This window comes from Salvelinus fontinalis, chromosome 4 (genome assembly GCF_029448725.1).
Source record: "Salvelinus fontinalis isolate EN_2023a chromosome 4, ASM2944872v1, whole genome shotgun sequence".
In the NCBI taxonomy this organism is placed as follows: Eukaryota; Metazoa; Chordata; class Actinopteri; order Salmoniformes; family Salmonidae; genus Salvelinus; species Salvelinus fontinalis.
The window spans coordinates 41904267-41927071 of record NC_074668.1 but is presented as its reverse complement, the minus strand read 5'-3'; the positions used below and the strand labels follow the sequence as shown (position 1 = coordinate 41927071).

At 43.5% G+C, this 22805-nt stretch overlaps 1 protein-coding gene across 1 annotated transcript; it reads right to left on the bottom strand.

The window, feature by feature from the left end:
- Positions 1-621: 621 nt before the first annotated feature.
- LOC129853795 (elongation of very long chain fatty acids protein 7-like) lies at positions 622-22562 on the bottom strand. The gene is made up of 8 exons (XM_055920205.1): positions 21586-22562; positions 9024-9112; positions 8481-8671; positions 8141-8221; positions 7745-7801; positions 4811-4916; positions 2670-2806; positions 622-2538 (listed from the first exon to the last, which is right to left on the bottom strand). Exons 1-8 carry the CDS (start codon positions 21603-21605, stop codon positions 2275-2277), a joined length of 945 nt encoding a protein of 314 aa, XP_055776180.1. The 5' UTR covers positions 21606-22562; the 3' UTR covers positions 622-2274.
- Positions 22563-22805: the final 243 nt, after the last annotated feature.

Genomic DNA, 22805 nt, shown 5'->3' with positions numbered 1-22805 from the left:
ATAAAAGTGGATATGGAGAATGGTGTTGGAACCAGTAGGTTCGCTAGACCTTCATGGTTTCCTCGCACATAAAGGTGGTGGAATTAGCCTAAATCAAGGTCAGAATATGGCGTATCTGTACACACCTCCGCCACACCTTAATTTAAAGGTCTGAATTGGGCCCATAGTGTCATTTCGTTGCATTAAAGCTCAGGCTCTAATCAATGTCCACAAACAATTTCAGTTCTGAAAAGGTTGAAGTGTTTGTAAGACAATTCTGAATAATAATTTTAAAAAATGAACAAAAACTGATTGAAATAATTATAGTGTAGTTACAGACCAGTGTAAAACATTACACTGTTTCAAAGCACCTCCCAGTGGAAAATAAATGTATTAATATGTTCTCAGAGTGTTCATGTGCCTCAGAGGTCAGCTGTGCTGCTTTTTACTTATCATTCCAGTGTCTGAAATTGTCAAAATGTGGACTCCAGATTCATCTATCCAAGATTCACCCATTTCAAAAAGTTATACTACTACTAATATCCGGCATTGGTTATGGGTGAATGACTGTTGAAAACAGTAAAAAATGCTGAAGCAAATATCTTTACTGCTACAAACTAAGCCCCAAGAATAGAACACAGGTGAAGTATAAAACAGAATTTATTTTTATATAAATACAAAAATAATTACTTTACACATGACTGTTTTTATACAGAATTAGCAGCATCATGTCTGGAGGACACTCATAACCACAAGGTGGAGCTGTAGGGGCTTAGACAAAGGCACTGAAAAGTAACCCATGTGGATAACACGCTCACACTAGAGCCAACATCAGCAAATACATTTCAAATCAGCTAGATCGCTGTTGCTTATTGGACTCAGCCTACACCCAAGGCACTGGGGTTTTACTACACCTGTGGAGGCCCATCCTACACGTAGCTAATGCTGTGTCCTCAATCACCAGTTGAGCAGAGCTCAGAGGTGAAAACCAAACGTGAACACACCCAGTGAGAAAGCATACTAACTGTCATACGCATGGCATTAAGACTGAACTCAATTTGGAAGAGTGGATATAAAACGAATATGCATGCAGTGGTAAACAATGGCTACAGTTTTTCATGGGTCGTTCTTTGCTTGCGACAGAGCTAAAGCGAAATGTGCACTCTGCTCCGGTTCCTGCAAGAACAGTGCCACACTTTTCTCTCTGGCTTCAAATGTCACACCGTCACTTCTGTTGGACATAATACAGACAGATTTCAATGAGATTCAAGTAGGCCTACAGCTCTTTAACAGTAGGAGCAGGTTGGCTTCCAAAGTTTCTCAGCACCAGTAGAGGCTGTGACTCAAACCAGAGAGAAATGGGTGCAGAGTTTATGAAACGGAGGGGGGGGGGGGTCAACACCAATACACTCCACTCAGTATACATGTAAACATCGGTTCTTACTGGCAAAATGGTTATCCTCTATCCTTCCATCATTACAGGTATACTATGGGTAGGGACCAGAGTTTTTCCCAGCCATGTGACCAGACCCAGGAAATACATCAGGCCTCAACTATGGAAGATGGCTCACATACTCAGACAGACAAAATCCTGCTAGACTTTCAGTAGCAGAATATATAAAATGTTTACAATTAAATGCACAGACAATGTATTAAAATTATAAAAAAGTACAGGTATTGAAATATAGAAACCAGCTGAAAGCAAGGTCACATTATACAGCTGAATTCTACAGCTAAAGCTAGAGAGGTTCAGCACCAACTCTAAAACGGCAGAGTTCATTTGGGCTGGTGGGACAAAGCTACTGAACTGCCCCAACATCGGCTAACCTAACACACGTCTAACATCAACAATCTGTTTATAAAAATAAAAAACACTCAACTTGTGCTTTCACCCTGAACAGGAAAAAAAAGCACAGGTATAAAAGTTGGAAAATATCTAATACAAAAACTCCAGTAAAGCTTTGGGTCATAACTCTGAGAGATTGCTGTAGCAGAGAGAAAAGAATATATCAGAAGGTCCAGAGGTGAGGGGTCAATTCTCTTTGAGTTCAATAGTGCACTGACTTTTATATTGGAAAACAAAACTCCTGCATACCTAACCTGGGATGTAATCATTAGTCCAAAAAATGGAAAAAGACAGTTTCTATTAGACAAATTCAGGTAGGTACCTATCCGTTTGGTTCCTAGTGAATACACCCCAGTACTCTAAATTCCATGTCTAATTTCAGTTCATGAATAGGCTCATATTTAAATGAGATCGACTCTTGATCCTGAGCCTGATTGATTGACCTCCTGTCACTTATCCTTGTCACAGTGGAAACCATTCCCGTTGGTTATTTCGCCGTTGGTTTTGTTGTAGGGGTGGGCCCAGGTTTTGGCCTGAAGTACCTTGGGAAGCCTCTTCCCCTTGGTGTAGGCGTGGTACCAGAAGTTGAGGAAGAGGAGGAGGAAGACCAGGCCATAGAGGCCAATGATGTAGATGAAGATGGGGAACTGGTAGGGACAGTCCTTCATGAAGAAGTACTGCCAGATGTGGGTGGTCACGATCACAAACTGGATCTGAGGACAGACAGAGGACGGTCAAATATGACTTGTTTTTAACAATCCTATCCTTGTTCATAAAAACGTATGACTTCTGATTCAAATTCAAGTTCAACTCCCACACTAGTCTAGTGCAGTGCAGTACGTACCAGCTGAATAGTGGTGAGGTACTTCTTCCACCAGAGGTACTTCTGGTAGGCGGGGCCCAGGGCAGACAGGCCGTAGTAGGAGTACATGATGACATGGACCACACAGTTCAACAGGGCATGGAATGTCCCCTGGCCACCTAGAGGACGAGATGAGCAATTAGCAGTTAGGATTTTTTTTGTTCTATAGGGCAATGGTTCCCAAACTTTTTAGTCCCATACCCCTTCAAAACATTCAACCTCCAGCTGCGTACCCCCTCTAGCACCAGGGTCAGCGCACTCTCAAATGTTTTTTTGCCATCATTGTAAGCCTGCCATACACACACACACACTATACATTTATTAAACATAATAATGAGTTTGTCACAATCCGGCTCGTGGGAGGTGACATAGATCTCTTATAGGTCCAGGGCGCAAATAATAAATCAATAATTTTGCTCTTTATTTAACCATTTTACATATAAAACCTTATTTGTTCATCGAAAATTGTGAATAATTCACCACAGGTTAATGAGAAGGGTGTGCTTGAAAGGATGCACATATCTCTGCAATGTTGGGTTGTATTTGAGAGAGTCTCATTCTTTAATAATTTTCCACAGTCTATGCCAGTATTTAGTTTTCATGCTAGTGAGGGCCGAGAATCCACTCTCACATAGGTACGTGGCTGCAAAGGGCATCAGTGTCTTAACAGCGCGATTTTCCAAGGCAGAATACCATTTGGCAATGCAGAAATCTGGCTGTGGCTTCTGATTAAATTCAATTTTCATAGAACCACTTGTTGCAATTTCAATGAGACTCTCTTGTTCAGAAATCGATAAGTGGACTGGAGGCAGGACATGAAAGGGATAACGAATCCAGTTGTTTGTGTCATCCGTTTCGGGAAAGTACCTGCGTAATTGCGCACCCTTCTCACTCAGGTCCTTCGCTATATCACATTTGACATTGTCTGTAAGCTTGAGTTCCTTTGCACACAAAAAATAATACAATGATGGAAAGACCTGTGTGTTGTCCTTGTTAATGCAGACAGAGAAGAGAAGAGCTCCTTAATCATAGCCTCAATTTTGTCCAGCACATTGAATATAGTTGTAATATAGTTGAGTCCCTGTAATCCTAGATTCAGATCATTCAGGCGAGAAAAAACATCACCCAGATAGGCCAGTCGTGTGAGAAACTTGTCATCATGCAAGCGGTCAGACAAGTGAAAATTATGGTCAGTAAAGAAAACTTTAAGCTCGTCTCTCAATTTATAAAAACGTGTCAATACTTTGCCCCTTGATAACCAGCGCACTTCTGTATGTTATAAAAGCGTTACATGGTCGCTGCCCATATCATTGCATAGTGCAGAAAATACACGAGAGTTCAGGGGCCTTGCTTTAACAAAGTTAACCATTTTCACTGTAGTGTCCAAAATAGTATTTCAAGCTGTCAGGCATTCCCTTGGCAGCAACAGCCTCTCGGTGGATGCTGCAGTGTACCCAAGTGGCGTCGGGAGCAACTGCTTGCACGCGCGTTAACACTCCACTAGGTCTCCCTGTCATGCCTTTTGCTCATCAGTACAGATACCAACATGAGCAGCAGCTACGTTCGGCCACATACAGACCGTTAGTGGAATTCCTGCGAGAGAGTAACGGTTAATGTGATTGGATGTTAATTATTTGACTAGGCTACCTGTATATGACATTGTGTTGTTATTTCGCTGAACACTAGATGGTTTAATTTTATTTTTGGCAGTGAAACGAGGCCACTCGGGTGAGAAAAACACTCACCCAAATGTATAGCCCCGTTGGAAAATATAAATGAACTGTTTGAAGAAAATAAAAAAATAAAAATAAAAAATGCGAATCACATTTATATTTGGCGTACCCCCGACGGCATTGCGCGTACCCCTGGAGGTACACGTACCCCAGTTTGGGAATACCTGCTATACGGCAATGCTATCCCTAAGTGGCCATGTTTCTGTGTTCCAATTTGACAACAGCTACTAAGGAAGTCAACATGCTGAATACTGACATTTATTGTCAACATGCTGAATACTGACATCCTGGTAGAGCCCATCACTAATTTGCTGGTATAACCCATTAGGAGTTATGACACCAATGTGCTAATACAGTCACTGTACCAATTCAAGCACTTGTATACTGTACCTGGAGCGAACCGGACTCCAAACCACCAGGTAAAGGGCATGATAGAGTGATGATAGACATGGAGGAACGTAATTTGACTGTTCTTCTTCCTCAGAACAAAGAAGATCTAAAAGAAGGGAGAATTCAGCCATTTAACTTAAAGGCCCAGTGCAGTCAAAATTCCGTTTTTTTCCCTGTGGTTTATATCATATTGTACAACAGCTGATGAAACTAACACTGTAAAAGTGTGAAAAAATGTGATCAGTGTAATTTCCTAAAAAGTTGCTGGTTGAAAATACAATCTACACAGGACCTTCTAAAATCAGCAGGTTTGAACGGGTGGGAGTGTCTGCTTTCCATGGTGACATCACCATGCAGTAAATTGGTGAATAAACCAATAAGCAGTGTTCCAAAACGCTTTGCCAATAACAGCTATTTTTCAGTTTCTCTCGCCCCACAGTCCTAGTAAAATTATTGCTTGAGAAGTAATTTAGCTAAAAAGCTATTTTTGCTCAAATGAATGGAAATATATTACAAATCAAATCAAATGTTATTAGTCACATGCGCCGAATACAACAGGTGTAGACCTAACAGTGAAATGCTTACTTATGAGCCCTTAACCAACAATGCAGTTTTAAAAAATACGGATAAGAATAAGAAATAAAAGTAAAAAGTAATTAAAGAGCAGCAGTAAAATAAGAACAACGAGACTATATACAGGGGGGTACCGGTACAGAGTCAATGTGCGGGAACACCGGTTAGTTGAGATAATATATACATGTAGGTAGAGTTATTAAAGTGACTATGCATAGATGATAACAAAAGAGAGTAGCAGTGGTGTAAAAGAGAGAGAGTGGGGTGGGGGGTGGGGATGCAAATAGTCTGGGTAGCTATTTGATTAGATGTAGAAGCTGTTTAGAAGCCTCTTGGACCTAGACGTGGCGCTCTGGTAACACTTGCCGTGCGGTAGCAGAGAGAACAGTCTATGACTTGGGTGGCTGGAGTCCTTGACAAATTTTAGGGCCTTCCTCTGACATCGCCTGGTGTAGAGGTCTTGGATGGCAGGAAGCTTGGCCTCAGTGATGTACTGGGCTTTCAGCACTACCCTCTGTAGGGCCTTGCGGTCGGAGGCCGAGCAGTTGCCATACCAGGCAGTGATGCAACCAGTCAGGATGCTCTCGAAGGTGCAGCTGTAGAAGCTTTTGAGGATCTGAGGACCCATGCCAAATCTCTTCAGTCTCCTGAGGGGGAATAGGATTTGTCGGGCCCTCTTAACTACTGTCTTGGTGTGCTCGGACCATGTTAGTTTGTTGGTGATGTGGACAGCAGAGAACTTGAAGCTCTCAACCTGCTCCACTGCAGCCCCGTCGATGATAATGGGGGAGTGCTGGGTCCTCCTTTTCCTGTAGTCCACAATCATCTCCTTTGTCTTGATCACGTTGAGGGAGAGGTTGTTGTCCACCACACGGCCAGGTCTCTGACCTCCTTCCTATAGGCTGTCTCGTCGTTGTCTGTGATCAGACCTACCACTGTTGTGTCTTCGGCAAACTTACGATGGTTTTGGAGTCATGCCTGGCCGTGCAGTCATGAGTGAACAGGGACTGAGCACACACCCCTGAGGGGTGGCCCCTGTGTTGAGGATCAGCGTGGCGGATGTGTTGCTACCTACCCTTACCACCTGGGTGCGGCCTGTGAGGAAGTCCAGTTGCAGAGGGGGGTGTTTAGTCCCAGGGTCCTTAGGTTATTGATGAGCTTTGAGGGCACTATGGTGTTGAACACTGAGCTGTAGTCAATGAATGGCATTCTTACATAGGTGTTCCTTTCGTCCAGGTGGAAAGGGCAATGTGGAGTGCAAGAGATTGCATCATCTGTGGATCTGTTGGGGAGGTATGCAAATTAGAGTGGGTCTAGGGTTTCTGAGATAATGGAGTTGATGTGAGCCATGACCAGCCTTTCAAAGCACTTCATGGCTACAGATGTGAGTGCTACGGGTCGATAGTCATTTAGGCAGGTTATCTTAATGTTCTTGGGCACAGGGACTATGGTGGTCTGCTTAAAACATGTTGGTATTACAGACTCGGACAGGAAGAGGTTGAAAATGTCAGTGAAGACACTTGCCAGTTGGTCAGCGCATGCTCGCAGCACACATCCTGGTAATCCGTCTGGCCCTGCGGCCTTGTGAATGTTGACCTGTTTAAAAGGTCTTACATCGGCTGCGGACAGCGTGATCACACAGTCTTCCAGAACAGCTGGTGCTTTCATGCATGTTACAGTGTTATTTGCTTCGAAGCGAGCATTTAAGTAGTTCAGCTCGTCCGGTAGGCTCGTGTCACTGGGCAGCTCTCGGCTGTGCTTCCCTTTGTAGTCTGTAATGGCTTGCAAGCCCTGCCACATCTGACGAGCGTCAAAGCCGGTCTAGTACAATTCGATCTTAGTCCTGTATTGACGCTTTGCCTGTTTGATTGTAAGTCAGAGGGCATAGCGGGATTTCTTATAAGCTTCTGGGTTAGAGTACCGCTCCTTGAAAGCAGCAGCTCTAGCCTTTAGCTCAGTGTGGGTGTTGCCTGTAATCCATGGCTTCTGGTTGGGGTGGGTATGTACATACGGTCACTGTTGGGACAACGTCATCGATGCACTTATTGATGAAGCCAACGACTGATGTGGTGTACTCCTCAATGCCATCGGAGGAATCCCGGAACATATTCTAGTCTGTGCTAGCAAAACAGTCCTGTAGCATAGCATATGCTTCATCTGACCACTTTTGTATTGATCTAGTCACTGGTTCTTCCTGCTTCAAGTACAGTAAGGTACTCGATTGTTACCCAGAGATGATTTCATATTGATATAAAAACAGCTGCATTGGGCCTTTAACAGAACAAGACAAAGAAAAAAACGGACAACTGAACAAACGAAACACAGACAGTCAGAAAGCTGTACTAAAGAGAATCAGCTTACTGTGTCCAACATCTCTATGAACTTTGAGAAGTAGTAGAGCCAACACGTCCCAGCCATCTAAAAGGAGGAGAGCGCGGTTATTTGTAGCAAGACAGGAATAATTACATTTCTTACAGATAAGCAAAACCATCAAATTCAAAATGGTGGTTACCTAACAGGCCTCACGACCACACGACTAATGACATTATGCAAGACAGAAAACGTGGTGTGAGTCACGGCTACGGAATGGCCTGCTCTCAATGATTCTTTGTTCCAAAAGTTTGTTAGCATTCTAGAGTCAGTGGAGGAATCCACAGGTGAATGGGTGTTAATCGAGACAAAGGAACTACCCGTACTAGTAGTTTGAAGATCTCTTCCTGTACTGTAGCAGGTTGCGTCACATTCTACAGCTCTTACCCTCAATGCCTGCGGCGAGTCCGAGTAGTCCACTAGGTCGCAGTGGAACGTGTAGCCCGTCCCCCAGCCCGACATCACATACTACAGTAAGAGACAATTCATTAAAATCAACATACTCCTAATCACACCACAGTTGTCGCTGCGCTTGCTCTCCTTTAAACAAAGACTAGACGTCAACTGAAATGCACCGTCTCCACATTGAAACAAAAGAATGTAGTGTAAAGTTTCACAAATTGGAAACCACGATTGTTGAGTTTTTTTGCTAAACAAGATCGTATTGCTTGACGAGGCAGTAACAAACACTAGAGCCTGTCAGAAGTCCATTGAGAAAGAGACCCACCTCATAGCACATGTAGAGGGACAAGGCGACCACGCTGAAGTTGTAGAGAATTAGAATTTCTTTGAGGTGGAAGGCCTTGCGGTTCTCCATGAGTCTGGGCCCCAGACGGGTGACAAAGTAGATGTACGCCACAATTATTATGGTTTGGGGGAGCGGCGACGACATGAGAAACCAGTCTTCTGTCCTGGGGTCTGGAAAGCAGAGAAGGGTTGAGTGTGATTCAACATAACTCAATACATCATGCTATCTAGCCAACCATTCAACTGAGATACACCAATATGAACAAGTTTAAGAGAGTAGATTTAGAATCGATTCCCATGGCTTGTAATTATCAGCACCATTTCATCAACCCCAAAAGACCAACATGGCTAGATGAAGAGTCTATATCTGTCCGTTTCCACCAAGTAACACAATAGAAGAGAATGTTGCATAATGCTTTTATGCGTTATCCTTTGGCTTCCACTGGAATTGAACATTTACCTTTTAAATAACTAAACTAAAAATCTATGCATCGCTGGACAACAGTTAGTGATGGATCCTCACCTGCATTCTTCATGAAGTTTTCATACCAGAGTCCGGCCCTGGCCGTTAGATCCCTGAACTCCATGTCTCTCTGAGCTCCTGTAGCCGTCCTGGAGGAGGAAACACACAGGTCAGAAGTTAGAGATTAGTGCTGTGACAGAGGTAAGACAGTGGTTCTTGCTATCCGGGATCCTTGGGACTGCCAACTATGATGTCACCCAATTGAAATGTCAAAGAGTTTGGGTTAGGTCAGGGTTATGGGTAGGGATGTACCAAGAATTCCGTATAGCACTAACCCAGAGATCAGATGTATACGTTCAGGCAGTCCTACAGTAGTTTTCATGGACGGGATGATCCACATGAAATAACATCCCTTAAATTTCAATCTTACTCTCTTGGTCATAACATTTACATGATCTAGTCCTAGATCACCCCATTTCCCTCTAATAAATAGGCATGTACCATATTCAAATACTCTGTGACCAAAGTGGATGGGTCATATACAATATACCAGCCCTGAATGAAAGGCTGTATTGTTAAAATGAAATTAGTCCAATCAGCATCTCTCTCTCTCCTCTTGGTCAGTATCTCATTGGAAGACAAGGGATGGAGTGTTGACAGCACAATGGCCATCAGTCAGGCTTCCTCACCCATAGGGCTCTGGTGCACTAAATAGTGAATAGGGTGCCATTTGGAAATACAGACAGTCAGCATGCAGGGAACAGCAAAGCACTCATTCACTGGAGTGTGTGGCACACGTGCACACAGGGACAGTCATTATAATGAAGACAATATTATAATAATTCTGTTATACAACTAATAGCCCATGTAGTCCTACTCAACGTAGGACTCACCATTCAAGATGACCCGCATTCTAAATATCAGTCTACCGTTCCCAAGCCGACATGCCTGTTGCTAGGCGGGAGGGAAAGATTAGGATCCACACAGACAGATTAAGGAGCAAGACTGGATCGGTCAACCAATGATACCCATTAACAGGGAGGGAGCTAAGGATAAATGGCATTCACAGAGAACAGCATCATGAGGCTAGGGTTACTATCCTGACATCTCTCTATTCAATAAAAGTACAACCTGAAGACACAGAATGCCAAGCCAGATAACAAAGCTACATTCTAGAAAAAATTAGGCCAATACTCAACACAAGTGGATTGCTGACTGACATGTACACCATGTCCATGTCAGATTTCCTTTCAAACAGTCTACTGCAAACTAAACCAGCGGATAGCTAAGCCGTCATGCAATATATTATAAGCAGGGGGGGGGGTCCTTTTATTTAACCCATGAGACACAATGCTCGTTAAGATTCAGCCTAACATGATGTAGGCCTAAGTACTAGTAAAACAAGACAACATTTAGAGCCATGTGAAGCAGTCACTTTACATTCCTAGAAGGGTGGGGGGAGGAAGACGAGCTGAACTCTTGGTCTCTTTCCCATCACTGGAGACATCAAGAAACCTACCGATTCTAAAGATCCACACAATGCAAGATCATCCTACATACCTGAAAATATAAATTCAGTCCTTTGGAAGTACTTTACTTAAAAGTATTCCAAAATACAAACAGATATTGTGCGCTGCGTGTCGTTGAGAAGAGACTTCTCCAACTCAAACCCGCAGTCTACAAAATACAACAGAACAGTAGAACATTCCAGACTACGGGATACACAGTGTTATCTGGCAAAGCCTGCCGTGTGAAACTTCCAAGATAAGTAAGCTTTAAAAGGTGCATTATACAGATATCGCTCTGCCATTTCCTGGTAGCTAAAATTCTGATAGTTTGCCTAAATCAAATCAAATTTTATTGGTCCCATACACATGGTTAGCAGATGTTAATGCGAGTGTAGCGAAATGCTTGGGCTTCTAGTTCCGACCATGCAGTAATATTTAACAAGTTTCACAACAACTACCTTATACACACCGAAGTGTAAAGGAATGAATAAGTACATATGTACATATAAATATATGGATGAGCGATGGCCGAACGGCATAGGCAAGATGCAGTAGATGGTACAGAGTACAGTATATACATATGAGATGAGTAATGTAGGGTATGTAAACATTATATAAAGTGGCATTGTTTAAATTGACTAGTGATACATTTATAAAAATCAATTTTTTTTATTATTAAAGTGGCTAGAAATGAGTCAGTATGTTGGCAGCAGCCACTCACTGTTAGTGATGGCTGTTTAACAGTCTGATGGCCTTGAGATGGAAGCTGTTTTTCAGTCTCTCGGTCCCGGCGTTGATGCACCTGTACTGACCTCGCCTTCTGGATGATAGTGGTGAACAGGCAGTGGCTCGGGTGGTTGTTGTCCTTGATGATCTTTTGGCCTTCCTGTGACATTGGGTGGTGTAGGTGTCTTGGAGGGCAGGTAGTTTGCCCCTGGTGATGCATTGTGCAGACCTCACTACCCTCTGGAGATCCTTGCGGTTGTGGGCGGAGCAGTTGCCGTACCAGGCGGTGATACAGCCCAACAGGATGCTCTCGATTGTGCATCTGTAAAAGTTTGTGAGGGTTTTTGGTGACAAGCCAAATTTCTTCAGCCTCCTGAGGTTGAAGAGGCGCTGTTGCGCCTTCTTCACTACGCTGTCTGTGTGGGTGGACCATTTCAGTTTGTCCGTGATGTGTACGCCGAGGAACTTAAAATGTTCCACCTTCTCCAGTACTGTCCCGTCAATGTGGATAGGGGGGTGCTCCCTCTGCTGTTTCCTGAAGTCCACGATCATCTCCTTTGTTTTGTTGACATTGAGTGTGAGGCTGTTTTCCTGACACCACACTCCGAAAGCCCTCACCTCCTCCCTGTAGGCCGTCTCGTCGTTGTTGGTAATCAAGCCTACCACTCTAGTGTCGTCTGCAAACTTGATGATTGAGTTGGAGGCGAGCATGGCCACGCAGTCATGGGTGAACAGGGAGTACAGGAGAGGGCTGAGAACGCACCCTTGTGGCGCCCCAGTGTTGTGGATCAGCGGGGTGGAGATGTTGTTTCCTACCCTCACCACCTGGGGCGGCCCGTCAGAAAGTACAGGACCAAGTTGCACAGGGCGGGGTCGAGACCCAAGATCTTGATCTTAATGACGAGTTTGGAGGGTACTGTGGTGTTAAATGCTGAGCTGTAGTCGATGAACAGCATTCTTACATAGGTAATCGTCTTGTCCAGATGGGTTAGGGCAGTGTGCAGTGTGATTGCGTCGTCTGTGGACTTATTGGGGCGGTAAGCAAATTGGAGTGGGTCTAGGGTGTCAGGTAGGGTGGAGGTGATATGATCCTTGACTAGTCTCTCAAAGCACTTCATGATAACAGAAGTGAGTGCTACGGGGCGATAGTCGTTTAGCTCAGTTACCTTAGCTTTCTTGGGAACAGGAACAATGGTGGCCCTCTTGAAGCATGTGGGAACAGCAGACTGGGATAGGGATTGATTGAATATGTCTGTAAACACACCAGTTCGCAGGTTTTGGTAGCGGGCCGTGTTGGTGGCACTGTATTGTCCTCAAAGCGAGCGAAGAAGTTGTTTAGTTTGTCTGGGAGCAAGACATCGGGGTCCGTGACGGGGCTGGTTTTCTTTTTGTAGTCCGTGATTGACTGTAGACCCTGCCACATTCCTCTCATGTCTGAGCCATTGAATTACAACTCTACTTTGTCTCTATACTGATGCTTAGCTTGTTTGATTGCCTTGAGGGAATAGCTACACTGTTTGTAGTCGGTCATGTTTCCGGTCGCCTTGCCCTGATTAAAAGCAGTGGTTCGCGCTTTCAGTTTTGCATGAATGCTGCCATCAATCCACGGTTTCTGGTTGAGGAAGGTTTTAATAATCACTGATGCACTTGCCAATAAACTCGCTCACCGAATCAGCGTATACATCAATGTTGTTGTTCGACGCTATCCAGAACATATCCCAGTCCACGTGATCGAAGCAATCTTGAAGCGTGGAATCAGATTGGTCGGACCAGCGTTGAACAGGCCTGAGCACAGGTGTTTCCTGTTTAGTTTCTGTATATAGGCTGGGAGCAAACAAAATGGAGTCATGGTCAGATTTGCAGAAAGGAGGGCGGGAGATGGCTTTGTATGCGTCGCAGAAGTTAGAGTAACAATGATCCAGAATTTTCCCAGCCTGGGTCGCGCATTCGATATGCTGGTAAAATTTAGGGAGCCTTGTTTTCAGATTAGCCTTGTTAAAATCCCCAGCTACAATAAATGCAGCCTCGGGATATGTGGTTTCTAGTTTACATAGAGTCCAATGAGGTTCTTTCAGGGCCGTTGAGGTGTCTTCTTGGGGGGGGGGGAATGTACACAACTGTGATTATAAATATAGCATTATGGATAATGCAGTCAGCATTTGATTGTAAGGAATTCTAAGTCAGGTGAACAAAAGGACTTGAGTTCCTGTATGTTGTTATGATCACACCACGACTCATTAATCATAAAGGCATACAACCCCGCCCTTCTTCTTAGCAGAGAGATGTTTGTTTCTGTCAGCGCCATGCGTGAAGAAACCAGGTGGCTGTACCGACTCTGATAACGTATCCCGAGTGAGCCATGTTTCCGTGAAACAGAGAATGTTACAATCTCTGATGTCTCTCTGGAAGGCAACCCTTGCTCGGATTTCTTCTACCTTGTTGTCAAGAGACTGGAGGGGGAAGGGGAAAACTAAAAACTAGCAGTTATTGGCAGAGGTTTGGAACTATTTCTTATTGGTCTATTAACTAATTTACCGCATTGTGATGTCACCAGGCAGGCCAAAACTCCATCCCACAAAAACAGACTGAAATTTTCAGGCAGTCTTTTTAAAACAGCTTACACTAATTTTCACAGTATTATTCCAACCTCAGTGTGGAAATGTATATAAAACACATGGAAATCACATTTGACTGCAGTGGGTCTTTAACAGAAGAGTGTTTATGAGGGAAACAGTGGCCTTTGCTCAACTCCTGCATCCTCTCTCGTATCTGGCCTTCTTTTGAAAAAGGTCAAAGGTAATCGAGGAAAGACTGCGAAGAGCATGAAAGTGGACGAAAATACGCTTGTATGAAATGAGACTCTCCACCAATCGCGCAACATTTGCAAATTAAATTCACAGGGTGGAATCCCCCCAAAAATGTATATAGTGATCAAAACAAATTATGTAGAGAAATAGATAAGTAGCATATCGTTTTTAAATGTTTGCATACTTTTCTCCTTCGAGAAAACAATATCTGATTCAAAGGGTGTGTGGCAGATTTCTAAACTCTTCTGTGAAGAACTCCGGTAGGATACACTTGTGCTTCCTCACCGAAAGGAGGCTATCGAAGTGGGGAGGACCGTCTTCTGTTTGCCTACTAACGAATTGACTCACTCCTCGGTTACCGGGTCACGGAGGAGAGGATGGGATTCTGCTCAAACGAGAAAATGCCATAGTCTTAGTGGAGCAGCTCCCGTTAACAGCACAAATCCCCAGGGCCATCACTACACCCAGACAAGGGGATGATGCATGGGCCATTCAACACTAGATTTACCTATATAATTTAGATACGAGTACAAGTAAGCCTACAGGATATGCTGGCTGTACATGTTCAAGCACCGGGTTTCCCTGTATAAAACTTACATCCATTAAAGCCACCATTGTTCCTGTACCCAAGAATGCAAAGGTAACTGATCTAAATGACTATCGCCCCATAGCACTCACTTCTGTCATTATGAAGTGCTTTGAGAGACTAGTCAAGGATCATATCACCTCTACCTTACCGGTCACCATAAACGCACTTCAATTTGCTTACCGCCCCAATAGGTCCACAGATGATGCAATCGCCATCACACTGCCCTATCCCATCTGGACAAGAGGGATACCTATGTAAAAATGCTGTTCATTGACTACAGCTCAGCATTCAACACCATAGTACCATCCAAGCTCATCATTAAGCTTGAGGTCCTGGGTCTCAACCCCGCCCTGTGCAATTGGGTGCTGGACTTCCTGACGGGCCACCCCCAGGTGGTGAAGGTAGGAAACAACATCACCACGTCGCTGAACTGGGGCGCCACAAGGGTTCGTGCTCAGCCCCCTCCTGTACTCCCTGTTCACCCATGACTGCGTGGCCATGCACACCTCCAACTCGATCATCAAGTTTGCAGATGACAACAGTAGTAGGCTTGATTACCAACAACGACGAGACAGCCTACAGGGAGGAGGTGAGGGCTCTCGGAGTGTGGTGTCAGGAAAATAACCTCTCACTCAACGTCAACAAAGGAGATGATCGTGGACTTCAGGAAACAGCAGAGGGAGCACCCCCCTATCCACATCGACGGGACAGCAGTGGAGAAGGTCGAAAGATTAAAGTTCCTCGGCGTATACATCATGGACAAACTGAATTGGTGCACCCACACAGACAGTATGGTGAAGAAGGCACAACAGCACCTCTTCAACCTCAGTAGGCTGAAGAAATTTGGCTTGTCACCTAAAACCATTAAACTTTTACAGATGCACAATTGAGAGCATCCTCTCGAGCTGTATCACCGCCTGGTACGGCAACTGCACCGTCCGCAACCGCAGGGCTCTCCTTCTGGGTGGTGAGGTCTGCACAATGCATCACCGGGGGCAAACTACGTGCCCTCCAGGGCCTACAGCATCCGATGTCACAGGAAGGCCAAAAACATGGTCAAGGACAACAACCACCCGAGCCACTGCCTGTTTCCCCCGCTATCATCCAGAAGGCGAGGTCAGTACAGGTGCATCAACGCCGAGACCGAGAGACTGAAAAACAGCTCCTATCTCAAGGCCATCAGACTGTTAAACAGCCATCACTAGCACAGAGAGGCTGCTGCCTACATACAGACATGAAATCATTGACCACTTTAATACATGGAACACTAGGCACTTTAATAATATTTACATACCTTGCATTACTCATCTCATATGTATATACTGTATTCTATCTATTGCATCTTAGCCTATCATTGCTGTCATTGCTCATCCATATATTTATATATTCTTATTCCATCCCTTTTATTAGATTTGTGTGTATTAGGTATTTGTTGTGGAATTGTTAAATAACACTTGTTAGACGTTGCACAAGCATTTCGCTACACTCGCAAAACATCTGCTAACCATGTGTATGTGACCTATAAAATTTGATTTGAAATCACTTGAGTTGAGCCGAGGGCAAGTAATGTTACTATGGCAAATTGAATAAATAAATCAGAACGAAGAACACACAAATGTGACCATTAGCTTCTCCTTCACCCAAATCCATATAGCAGATGTTCTGATAGAGCTGCAAAATCTGGACCAGTACAAATCAGCTGGGCTAGACAATCTGGACTCTCTTTCCAAAATGATCAGCCGCCATTGTTACAATCCCTACTACCAGTCTGTTCAAACTCTCTTTCGTATCGTCCAAGATTCCTAAAGATTGGAAAGCTGCCGCGGTCATCCCCCTCTTCCAAAGGGGGTGACACTCTATACCCAAACTGTTACAGACCTATATCCATCCTGCCCTGCCTTTCTAAAGTCATCGAAAGCCAAGTTAACAAACAGATCACTGGCCATTTCGAATCCCACCGTACCTTCTCCGCTGTGCAATCCGGTTTCCGAGCTGGTCACTGGTGCACCTCAGCCACGCTCAAGGTACTAAATGATATCATAACCGCCATCGATAAAAGACAGTACTGTGCAGCCGTCTTCATCGACCTGGCCAAGACTCTGTCAATCACCACTTCTTATCGGCATACTTAACAGCCTTGGTTTCTCAAATGACTGCCTCACCTGGTTCACCAGCTACTTCTCAGATAGAGTTCAGTGTCAAATCGGAGGGCCTGTTGTCCGACCTCTGGCAGTCTCTATGGGGGTACCACAGGGTTTAATTCTCGGGCTGACTCTTTTCTCTGTATATATATCAACAATGTCGCTTTTTCTGCGGGGGATTCCTTGATCCACCTCTACGCAGACGACACCATTCTGTATACATCTGGCCCTTCTTTGGACACTGTGTTAACAAACCTGCAAACGAGCTTCAATGCCATACAACACTCCGTGGCCTCCAACTGCTCTTAAACTCTAGTAAATCTAAATGAATGCTCTTCAACCGATCGCTGCCTGCACCCGCCTGCCCGACTAGCATCACTACTCTGTAGGGTTCTGACTTAGAATATGTGGACAACTACAAATACCTAGGTGTCTGGCTAGACTGTAAACTCTCCTTCCAGACTCATATTAAACATCTCCAATCCAAAATTCAATCTAGAATCGGCTTCCTATTTAGCAACAAATTCTCCTTCACTCACGCTACCAAACATACCCTCGTAAAACTGACTATACTACCGATCCTCGACTTCGGCGATGTCATTTACAAAATAGCCTCCAACACTCTGCCATCCGTTTTGTCACCAAAGCCCCATATACCACCCACCACTGCAACCTGTATGCTCTCGTCAGCTGGCCCTCGCTACATATTCGTCGCCAGACCCACTGGCTCCAGGTCATCTAAGTCTTTGCTAGGTAAAGCTCTGCCTTATCTCAGCTCACTGGTCACCATAACAACACCCACCCGTAGCATGCGCTCCAGCAGGTATATCTCACTGGTCATCCCCAAATCCAAAACCCCCTTTCCTTCCAGTTCCCTGCTGCCAATGACTGGAACGACTTGCAAAAATCACAGAAGTTGGACACTTATATCTCCCTCGCTAACTTTAAGCATCAGCTATCTGAGCAGCTTACAGATCACTGCAGCTGTACACAGCCCATCTGTAAATAGCTCATCCAACTTCCTACCTCATCCCTATATTGTTTTTATTTACTTTTTTTGCTCTTTTGCACACCAATATTTTTACTTGCACATCATCTGCACATCCATCACTCCAGTGTTAATTTTCTAAATTGTAATTACTTCGCTACTATGGCCTATTTATTGCCTTACCTCCTTACGCCATTTGCACACACTATATATATATATATATATATATATATATATATATATATATATATATATATATATATATATATATACTTTTCTATTGTGTGTTTATTTGTGTCGCACTGCTTTGCTTTATCTTGGCCAGGTCGCAGTTGTAAATGAGAACTTGTTCTCAACTGGCCTACCTGGTTAAATAAAAGGTGAAGAAAAAAAACACACAAAAAACTAATGGCATCAACATAATCAACATAACATAAGATCAACATTATAAAATAGTAGGTGATTCCTTGGGCAAACTGCACTACCATGTGGATCTACACAACACTTTACAGGTCATGCAGGTTTCCTCTTTGACTGATAAGGTGTGGTGCCACACAATGGGATAGCGCTGGATGTCTGAGTCATTCAAATCCTTGGTTCACATGGTGACACCATTATTAGAGACACAGACACCCACACAAGCTTTCACATGTTCATTTCAGTTCATGCAATTGACACCTTTCCTGTCTGACAGCTCCCACCCCTTACAAAAAAAGATTAGTGCAGTCAGAGTGCACTATAACTGCAGTATGCTGCAAATACTGTGTCCAAAATACGCTTTTTTTACTGCAGTAATTTTCAGTTCAACTGCAGTTATTCTGCAATGACCGCTTCCAAAATAACACATTTGACTGCAGTTACTGCACTTGTATTGCAGTTTCAAAACGGCAATCTTTTTTTTGTAAGGGACCCTGATGAAGCTAGTCCAACTGGCCACCAGATGGCACTATTATTCCTTTTACATCATTTGTCATCTGCATCTGACTTTAAAGTGCCCAGGCAGCTAAACACTCATGTCCCCCTGGCAGCCTGCTTGTACATAAATAATCCTCAATTCAGGCTGCAAAGATGTCAGTTTCCTCCTTAACTCGATTCGACAGGGAAAATATGCAGACCGTCTTAATGAAACAATTTTCCACCACTATTTTCGGACAACTTCTAGATGTTGCACACTCTTTTCAGTGCAGTCTTTTTTACCCATGAAAATGGTGCTGGAAAATGGTGTTTTATTATGACAGTATGCATATTTTCCCAGTTATTTTAGGCAGACGGGTCATTAAACCGAGTTAAGGAGGACCCCGACACCTTTGCAGCCTGAATGGAGGATGCTTTATGTACTGGCCGGACTCCGGGGGACACGAGTGTATAGCTGGATGGGCTGAGAAGGGTAACAATTACCCCATCTGTTGGGCATTGCTTTCCTGCAGGTCTGTCAACGATGGCAGGTGTTTGGCAGGCAGGAGCGAAAGACATTGTGTGCGTCAGTACACAGCAGGCAGGTTAGGTAGCTAGCTAGAACACGGTAAACTGTTTCCTTCAACCCCTGCCTGCTGGGCACTGCTTTCCCACAGTTCTGTAAACAACGGCGAGGGCAGGTGTTAGCGAAGGACATTGTGTGCTAGCTAGCTAGGACACCGGTTGACTGTCCTTTGCCCCCCAAAAGACTGATAATACTTTCATTTTCTTTTTGACCCACATCTTTAAATCGTATAGACAATGAGGGGAAATCCAGGAGACCAGTCAGTATCTGGTGTGACCACTATTTGCCTCGTTTGCGACATCTCCTTCGCATAGAGTTGATTAAGCTGTTGATTGTGGCCTGTGGAATGTTCTCCCACTCTTCTTTAATGGCTGTGCAAAGTTACTGGATATTGGCGGGAAATGGAACACGCTGTCATACACGTCGATCCAGAGCATCCCAAACACGCTCAATGGGTGACTGGTGTCTGGTGAGTATGCAGACCATGGAAGAACTGGGACATTTTCAGCTTCCATGAATTGTGTACAGATCCTTGCGACATGGGGTCGTGCAATATCATGCTGAAACATGAGGTGATGGCGGCGGATGAATAGCACGACAATGGGCTTCAGGATCTCGTCACGGTATCTCTGTGCATTCAAACTGCCATCGATAAAATGCAATTGTGTTTGTTGTCTGTAGCTTATGCCTGCCCATACCATAACCCCACAGCCACCATGGGTTCACAACATTGACGTCAGAAAACCACTTGCCCACATGACACCATACACGTGGTCTACGACTGGTTGGACACCAAATTCTCTAAAATTATGTTGGAGGCGGCTTATGGTAGAGAAATTAACATTACATTCTTTGGTAAGAGCTCTGGTGGACATCCCTGCAGTCAGCACACCAATTGCACCCTCCCTCAAAACTTGAGACATCTGAGGCATTGTGAGAAAACTGCACATTTTAGTGGCCTTTTGTTCCCAGCACAAGGTGCAACTGTGTAATGATCATGCTGTTGAATCAGCTTCTTGATATGCCACACCAGTCAGGTGGATGGATTATTTTTGCAAAGGAGAAATGCTCACTATCAGGGACTTAAATTTGTGTACAAATTTGAGAAATAGCTTGGAACATTTCTGGGATCTTTTATTTCAGCTAATGAAACATAGGACAAAACTTTATATTTGTGCTCAGTGTTTGTTTGTCCTCTGTTGTGTGGATTTGCTAAATTCCATACTGTTTAATAAAATGTTAAATACAACCACCAACTGTTACCTCATTGCTGTTGCTATAACATGGCAACTCAGCTCAGTGCACATGTGACAATTGAATCTCAACAAGCAAACAGTCAGTCCGGTGGTTGTATTTGATTAACGTTTTTTTAATGTATTTCAGCAAACAAAGAAAGGCAAGCAACAAAAGAGGCCAACCATAGGTACACGGTAAGGGTTTAAGAATTTAAATCTTTAAGTATAGATTGCATAGCGATTTGAAGGATTCGGAGATTAAAGTGAGAATGCATGCATTTAAGTATTCCAATAAGGCCCAGTAGCATAAAACTTCTTAAGTGTATTTCCCACTTTAAATCAGTTGCACAAAACATTTTAGGGCGAATTACCCCCTTAAATTAAGTGATCAAGTTAAGGGTGCCCGTGATTTCCTTTAACTGCATCATTCAGTGCGGATATCAATGTAAACAGCATTTGTGGAGATGAATGTCGCTTTCCTCTGCCCTGGTTTCAAAAGGAATACAGCCACCAGTTAGCTAGCTAAACAATGGAAGGTGCACAATCCAAGACATACAAAGCTACCTACTCTAAATTAGCTTGACGTGCTAGAAAGCAATAGAAACAAGTTGAGAACAAAAATAAATGGTTTAATATCTTCGGAATCAATTCGTTTCTCCTTTCTTGAACGCAGAAGTTATATTTTGCGATCTCGTTAAGACGTTCAGTAAGTGACTCAAGTCGTCTCCATGGTAACCGGAGTCTTTCTGCCGTACCTGCCTTCAAACTACCGTAAAACCCTTCAATGATGTCCTTGCTAAGGAAATGTTTGAGGGGCTCTATGCAACACCCTTAGGTATGAGGATGTTATTCCTTAAAGGAACACTTAAGATGTTTTATGCAATTAGGCTTCACAGAAAGGAATTCCGTCATAGTAATCCCGGTAGTAACTCGTCGGTCAAGACTCATCACCGGCCCACGAAGACAAGCTCAACGGACTTCAAACTAAAAATCCCTTCAACCTCAAATGTCGGACAAACTGTGACGTGACTATCAATTAAGATGTTTAGCCTATCACATACGGTAACATAACATCCTCACAGAGTAGACTGCTGAAGTAAAGTTATTATTCAGTGTATCAATGCCGTAACATAGCCTAATTCACAAACCTCCAATATAGTGAGAGCATCCTACTACTCCGTCCTACGTTACTTCTCCTCCAGTGCTTTGCCGGTGGATCAGCTGTGAGCGTTTGACGAATGGGGTGTCAAACTCTAGCAATTTGCAAGGAGCCCCATAGTCCCCTCCCTACTGTGTAACTGCCGTGCATTGATACGGAAAGAGGGCGGAGAATGAGCCTGACGTTTGCTTTCTTCGAGAAACCCGTCGAAACGGATTGGCAATATTAGGAAATCTGTCGTTATGAACTTTGAATAATACTTTTAAGATAAATTGTGATAAACATTTCTTAAAGAATCCAACTTCAATTTAGAATTTCATCCCTCATTTCTTCTCCCATTTTGGTGGCTTCAATTATTTTACTTTGTAACTATGACATTGATAAGACTCCTACAAAATGATCTGCTTTTCATAGACAAGGAACGTTATTCTTAGCGTGGTCGTTAATATATTTTTTTAATTGCCCCGCATAGGTATTTCATTTGGAACAATAAGGATATTTTGTATAGAAACAAGTATTTTATTTTTTAAGAACTGGTTCAACAATATCCTGCTGGTGAGTCAGCTTTTTAATTCAGGATTGTTACTCAATTATGAGGAATTTATATCACGTTACTATATCCCGGTTACACCTAGAGTTCGCCATAGTCTGATGCTATTCCATCTGGGACTCACATGTTGTTTAGAGGTGTAACCAGACCTCACCTTCTTGACCTACCCTCCCTTAATCCAGTTGACTCTCCAATAGGAAAAATGTGTTTCTCCTTGCTCCCTCAGAACAACAGATCTATACGTGCTTTATTTCAAAGGGATATTGTATCCATTCCTTATGTCACAACTTACTGGAATACATTTGTCAATAATATCTGTTGGGAAAAAGTCTGGTTATTACCACACAAATAACAAGGTCAAAGAGGTCTCTTTCAGAATGATCCAGAAATATTACCCTGCGAATCATTACCTGAAGAAACTCAAAAAAACATTAACTGTACTCTTTGTGGTGAGCATCCAGAAAGTTTTGCATTTATTTTGGCATTGTCTACATGTAAAAACAAATATGGAAAGATATTCATAGTTTTATCATTGTTAATATTCTTGATTACTTTTGTTTTTCATGGGAGAATGTGCTGCTCAGTTTCCTTAACCATAATAAGGATAAAGAAAAACTAATGGAGAATTTCATATGCATAAATGTAAATTCACTAATAAA